This window comes from Anoplophora glabripennis, unplaced genomic scaffold (assembly GCF_000390285.2).
Source record: "Anoplophora glabripennis isolate ALB-LARVAE unplaced genomic scaffold, Agla_2.0 scaffold8, whole genome shotgun sequence".
Lineage (NCBI taxonomy): Eukaryota > Metazoa > Arthropoda > Insecta > Coleoptera > Cerambycidae > Anoplophora > Anoplophora glabripennis.
In genome coordinates this window covers 101,020-108,452 of record NW_019416350.1, presented here as the reverse complement: position 1 = coordinate 108,452, position 7,433 = coordinate 101,020, and the positions used below count along the sequence as shown (strand labels likewise).

The 7,433-nt window shown below is 31.3% G+C and overlaps 1 protein-coding gene across 1 annotated transcript in view; it reads right to left on the bottom strand.

Annotated features, from left to right (window-relative positions):
- The window catches only part of LOC108904557 (cephalotocin receptor 1-like), a 57,260-nt gene extending 50,042 nt beyond the window's left edge, over positions 1–7,218 (bottom strand). Inside the window, exon 1 of the mRNA XM_018707170.1 lies at positions 7,020–7,218. Within this exon, the coding sequence (XP_018562686.1) occupies positions 7,020–7,204 (185 nt within the window). The 5' untranslated portion in view covers positions 7,205–7,218. The remainder of the gene's footprint in view (positions 1–7,019) is intronic.
- Positions 7,219–7,433: the final 215 nt, after the last annotated feature.

The window sequence follows — 7,433 nt, the reverse complement described above, 5'->3', positions numbered from 1 at the left end:
TAATTTTGATTTTTAATCTTTAAATATAAATTTATTCTTTACATACTTTTTAAAAAAAAATACTCTCAAAATTTTAATAGAGCATGTTGAAATCTCAGTAGTCGGTTCGAAAGCTATTGAAATTTATTATGAAGAAAAAATTATTAGGTAATTAAATTTGTTTCTTTGTTTTTGTAAAAAAAATAAAATAGGAATGTTTAATTGAGTTTGAACTTTGTGTATTATACCAACAGTTTATAAATTTATAAAAATCTTTCCTAGATCCCTATCTAACCTGAGCTAACTAAATTATAATTCCTTATCTATACAATTTTTGTTTATGATTACCTATACTACACTTTGTTGTCTTTTTGTCTGTGTTTTCTTACTCGTGATGTCCTTCCTGTATCCTATCCTTCCTTTCCTTCTTTGAACTCTCCTCCAATTTGTCTTTTCTTCCTTCTGTTTGCTACTCTACTCCGTAGATTGCACTGTCAGCGTCACCTCTCCTGGCCTTTCCTTTTCTATGTGTCTACGACAATGAAAAATAATGTTTTAATTACCTGACAGTATTATGATTCTCTTGATTTATCTGTCAGTTTAGATTTAAACCGACTTTCCTTTCTGCCAAATAATTTTTTTTCCTATTTCCTGACTCTCCCTGGTTGCTTCTTTCTTATTTGGTTTTAACTGTCCCACAATGCCTCTGTGCTTGAAGCTGTGCTGTGCTTTTCTCTACCACTCTTCTTCTCTTCAATACTTGTTCTTTTCTTGGTATTTTATAGGAGTCTCTTTTAATCTTCTGTATTTTATTACAATTCTTCTGATTTTAACTTATTTTAATGGCTACAATTTGAATATCTTCTAATTTGACTTTTTATGTCTTGATTCTCTTCTCACTATTTATTTTTTTTTTGTCTCCCTTGGTTACCACTTTTTTTATCCTTCTTTCACCGCACTCTTATATCTAATTACAATGTTTTTGGATATATCGTATTCAATCTCAACCAATCATATACCTTTATAATTTATACATTTTTACTTTACCAAATTTAATACCCATTTATTTTTTTTTTACTACATTACCTTCTTTTATAGGCATTTTTGATTCCTTTATATCGAGATTTCATTCTACTTTTACTATTATATTATACTGTCAAAATTTCATCCCGGTGTCAACCAAATCATCTTTACTATCTCATATGTCATTATTTATTGTATTTCAACTTAATTTCTATTAGATTTTATACTTAAAACTCTTACTTCAATTTCTACTTGTTACAATATATATATTATGTACATTTATAATGATGTTATAATCTTGTTTAACAACCATAATTTCATGACCATTCATCCATATCACATTGATCGATAGCATCATCTGTTTCATTCGATATTACATCGAAATCCTCAATATCAGAGTTATCGATTTCAGAATCGTCTTCTTCATCTGACTAACCTTGGCCTTGTTCTATATTTGTTTCTTTATCTGTAACTATATGAATATAATAATTTATTAATGGCTCACTATTTGAAATTTAGAGAGTATACAACTATTTGTTTTACGGCCAACGAGCTCGCCCAGAGATGAGTTCAGGTGTAATAAAGAGATTCCCTTCCACCGAGTTATAGACAAATAAATATTCAAAACGAACAACTACAAGTTTTATTTAAAATAGCAAAATAAGTACGCAATCTACTTTCTATCGCTTAGTATATTTGAGTCTCCATTTTCACGGAAAAGATCTAGCATAACTATCCGCCACCATTTATTAAATTAATTCAGTGAACGAATGTATAACATTAAAAACAACTTCATGATAGCCGTTCAACAATTTAAAACAAATGATCGTCATTTAGGCCGATAAAGATGCAGCGTCGTAATCGTCTCGGCAGCGGTGCTCGCGCGCTGTTTGCCGAGCGCAACTTTATAAGCTTGGCAGACGACCTTTGTTGTATCTTATTAGTGGCAGACTATTAATTTTGTGTCTGTTGCTATAAAAAAAAGCATTTCAATTAATTTCATCCTTGCGGGTATAAATTTTTTAAATATTTTTTTGCGCTTACTTATGTGGGTGGCAGACGAGTTTTGTTGTGGAATTTAGGTGGCAGACGATATTTTCTAAGCTTCTTAGGTTTCAACTGATACGTACAATAAGTTTCTATAATTTTTTTTCCTGTAACCCCCTGTCGCGGGGATGCGGTGGCAGAGGTTTATATTACTGTTGTACGTTACACTCATAACACATAAAAAAAAATGAAGCGGAAATGGTGTAATGAAATCTGTCGTTAATTCCCGGCCTATTGGTGGTAGTTAGTATTTGTATCGTCAAAAGGTGTAGGTTTTCTACCTAAATTTAATAGATTATTGAAAATATTCCGAAATTAAATAGAATAACAATAAGAACAATTAAGTTACATTTTAAACCCAAAATTAGGAAAGTGAATACAATACAGGGTGTAACTAAATAAGTGTAAAACATTTGAATGAAATGAAGTTTCTTTATATGAAAGATCCTATCTTTTTTTCGATGAGGAATCCCCCTCTTAAATGTTTTACACTTATTTAGATACACCCTGTATTATACGTATTGTTTATTGTATGCAAGTAGTGTCACCTGTGTAAAGTTAAGTGGCTCATTTAAAACAATAAATGTTTCAAACGATTGGAAATTATGCTCGAATGCTATGCTTATATTAACGCTTAGAATTGATTTTAACATATCTAAAATAGATTTTCCATAAAGTTAATGAAGATAATTTATATTCCTTTTGCATTAACCTTACGGTTTTATAAGTTAAATAAAATTTGTCCCAAGTGTAAAGCCAGATAATACGGTCACTTGCCAAATGTAAGCAAATATTGAGAATGCACACATATGTATAGATTTGCCGGAATACGAGTCCAGGCTCATAATAGTTCGGCCAGACATAATTTTACAACTAATATATTTAAATGAAAGTACAAACTATTTTATTAAAGAAAAATATTGGTAACAGAAACATAATGTTACTTTTATGGCCCTTTAGCAGTCTAGACCTCTTGCCAATAGAAACATTGTGGCATAAAATGAAGAAACAGTTGCGTCAACATCCAACCCTTTCAGTTAACGATCTATGCACCAAATTGCAAGAAACTTGGAACAGCACGTTGCCTGAAGAGTACGCTAAGCTGGTAGAATGCCTGCCAGAATTAAAGCTGTTATTCTTAATAAAGGTGATGAAGCGGCCAAACTATTCTGAACCGCGAATGTTTATGTTTATTAACAAACTAGTCATTGGCACATCATTACGTAGGAAAACTTAATCGTATTTAAGTTAAAAGTTTATACCTACTTTGTTTCCTTTACCAATATTTTTCTTTAATAGAATAGTTTTGAGTGTTATTACTTTTATTTAAATATATTAGTAGTCAAATTATACCTGGCCGAACTATTATGAACCTGGGCTCGTACACATATTTGTCAAACGTATACAAATACCGTATCGTGTGGATGGTGTAGATCGATACATTCGAAACTTTGATACACTTAAATATGAAATATCCGTCAAAACTACATATACAGAAATTAATTTGAATTATTCAATACAGGGTGTTTCTTAATAACGTGCTAATATTTAAGGAGGTTATTCTTGGGTCCATTTTAAGAAAAAAAACTTCATATGAACATACGTCCTAAAAGTCTTAACTTTTGAACTACAGGGTGCTAAAGTTTTATGAAAAATCATTTTTTTAATGATAACTTTGGTATTACCCTAGATATTTTTTTAAATTTGGTACACGCCTTCTATTCATCGAAATGCATTTTTTGATGTACAAACAATTTTATTATTTTTGCCAGTGGCGTCTGTACAGGTTTTGTATTGAATTTTTTTGAAGAAAAATATGTTACGCCAGGGTAATTTTCTTTTACCATTCCAAAATGTATGTAGATTACTGTAATTTCATAATTTCAACGTTTAAAAGTTATTATCTATACTCCTATATCTATACTATCTATACTATCTATACTATCTATACTATCTATACTATCTATACTAATATTATAAAGAGGAAATATTTGTATTTTTGTAGGTATGTATGTTTGTTACGAATAAACTCAAAAACTACTGGACGGATTTCGATAATTCTTTCACCATTAGAATGCTACATTATCCCTGAGTAACATAGGCTATATTTTTTATATCCCAAAATGTTTAAAATAAATGTCCATCCGTGCGAAACCGGGACGGGCCGCTAGTCTTAAATAAATTATTGTTCAAAGTTACATAAATCTTTTTTTTTCTCGTATGTGGTCCAATAAGATGCAAATGAATGAATTTTATTTTTTTTATGCGAAAACCGTACGTCAAACGAAAAAAGTTCAAGACACCACATTTGCTCAGAGAGGAATGAGAATTTCAAAAATGATTTTTACTTTAAGAAAAAGCAGTGGCGTAACATATTTTTCTTCAAAAATATTCAATACAAAACCTGTACAGACGCCACTGGCAAAAATAATAAAATTGTTTGTACATCAGAAAATGCATCTTGATGAATAGAAGGCGTGTACTAAATTTGAAAAAATATCTAGGGTAGGTAATACCAAAGTTATCATAAAAAAAAGTTTTTTCATAAAACTTTAGCACCCTGTAGTTCAAAAGTTAAGACCTTCAGGACATATGTTCATATGAAGTTTTTTTCTTAAAATGGACCCAAGAATAACCTCCTTAAGTATTAGCACGTTATTAAGAAACACCCTGTATACACAAGAAATTGGCATGCGAATAATCGGTAAGTATACACAATCATCCTCTGTATAAACTTTAGGGATGTTTAAGGAGATATACATTACTTACTTATTGTATATGATATAACTTGACGCTATTTTGAATTTCTGGTAAATGACGAATCATGTGGAGCCGGTTTAATGTGTTAGGGGTAACGCACATATTTAATTGTCTCTCCTCGTTGTTAATTAACTAACCTATTGGTGACATATTACGTTTACGCATTCTTTTAATCATCTTCCGTAAATCCACATAGATCCATCAAATCCTAAATATCGCTATAACTCCGAGGAAAATTTACGAGGAGTTTTTTAGGATACAAATGTACTCTTGGTTCATATTGGTAGAAAGTTTCATTTTTGTGTAAAATCCGTTTAAAAATAATGTTACCTGTGTAAATCGAAATTGTCAATATTTTTTATCGTCGCAGGTTTTGAATAACAAAAATGCGTTTGGCGTCATTTGCATTGAGAGTTTAGTTATTTACTTTTTGCGAATTGTTATGTCAAAAATGCAACATTTTACGAATGTAGAACTAGCAGTCACTCATAATTCCCATTTCTGGTCAGACGAAAACCACGGACAATGTGGCACACAAATTTTCAAAATAGATTTGCAATAAATGTGTGGACAGGAATTTTAAGAGACCAGCTATTTGGACAAATTCAGTTTCCCGTTTGAATGCAGAAGAATTCTCAAACTTTCTGCAAACTGATACACCGTTAAACCTACGCTTAACGTTACACTATCAACAAGATGGGACCCCGCCTCACTTTACCCATAATGTCATAAATTGGTAAACGATCATTTTCTTGACAGGTGGATACGTGGAAATGGGCCCATTCCATAGCCACCTCGATCTCTAGACCTAAATCCTCTAGATTACTTTCTGTAGGCTAGGATGAAGGTTGTAGTTTACGTTACAGAAATAAATCCTTTGGAAGAATTACAACAGAGGATTCATTTGGCTGCGGATCAAATCAGACAAAATAATTGTGAAGTTTTGAGGTCTTCGAGGGCAATTCGACGTCGAGCTGAAAAATGTATTCAGTAAAATGGAAATCTTTTTGAACATTTGCTATAAAAATTACTATTGAGATAAAGTTAAGTTTTATTAATAGTGTGGTTTTCATTTATTTTTATTAGTTTATTGTATTACTATTTAATAATAATCAATTGTTTTTTTTTTACTTTGTAAAATAATAATCATTTACAAAAAATAATAAATTTCTGTGAAAATAACTATTCGCAAAAAGTAAATAACTGAACTGTCAATGCAAATGACGCCAAATGCGATTCTGTTCTTCACAACCCGCTACTATAGAAAATATTGACAATTTCGATTCCCGGTGATTAACACATGTAACATTATTTTTAAACGGATTTTACACAAAAATTCTACCAATTTGGACCAAGAGTACCTTTTTTTTACTAAAAAACTCTGAAATCTCATACTTTTCAGTCAAAAGTAAAAAAAAAGTCAAAGCATAAAAAAGTTATGGCAAATTTTACCCACCTCCCCCTCAGTGTTGGAACGTATATGTCATGAAAAATCTGTAAATTTTGTTTTAGTAGCGGACTGATCACGTAAGAGTTAAGCTAGTTACCAAATTTCATAAATTTACCTCAACTTGTTTGGGAGTTATTTAGAAAAAAACATCATCAGAGTGGCCCCTTTAAGTGGCTATAACTTCCTTAGGAAGAATTTTTGGACCCACGTTTATATAAAGAAAAAGTAATCTTTTTCGACATAGAACACCTTGTAGAAATATTGCCCCCTAATTTCGGGACACCCTGTATACAGGGTAAGTATTCTATAAATTAGTCATTGGAACAAGACGGTCATTTGATTCTTTTAAATATGTGATAAATGAATTCTTGGAAAAAAAATTGTAGATTTTTTATTAATTTTGTATCACTTTTCCATGTCTTCAAGAATAAAGAAGTCGACCCTACTATTATCTGTTGACGATCTATACTATCTATACTATTGTATCACTTTTCCATGTCTTCAAGAATAAAGAAGTCGACCCTACTATTCTCTGTTGACGATCTTATATTCAAATAATTTTAAATTTTAATCTAAAACTTCACAAAACTTATTAGCTTTAGGATAATTTAGGATAAACTTTGTATACCTGTATAAAGGTATTCTTTGACCCCACTGAACCTTTTTTTTCTGTAAAAAAGTAAAATTTAACTTTACTCCTCATACTATATAAAAAATTCTCGATACAAACAAAAAGAACAGCCATAAAAATTCCACGTACCTCCTTCTGGTCCAAAGAGCTAACAACACGGTACTATTTCCTATAACCGTGACCAGAAATATGATGGCCAGCATGGCGATTTCCCCTCTTGCGAGGTTTTCATTGCGCCCCTTAGGGGAGTTTTCCACTCCCACAGCGAAATTCACTTCCAGATCCCTTGAAAAATTCTCCGTTGAAAAGTTCATGTTTTGGGTCTGTTCCGACAAACATGTGAGGAGGAAATCTTATTCTTCTCTGTAACAAAAAGAAAGTTCTGATTTGAAAATCAGGAAGTAATTTTACGGATAGTAGATTTTTACAGATATAAGAGAGTTAAATTCGATTTAAAATTATACGGAGCTGATCAATCAGGGATTACAATGCAGAGAACAATACGTAAGATAATAAGAAATATATTTTTGGGGTTGTTACACC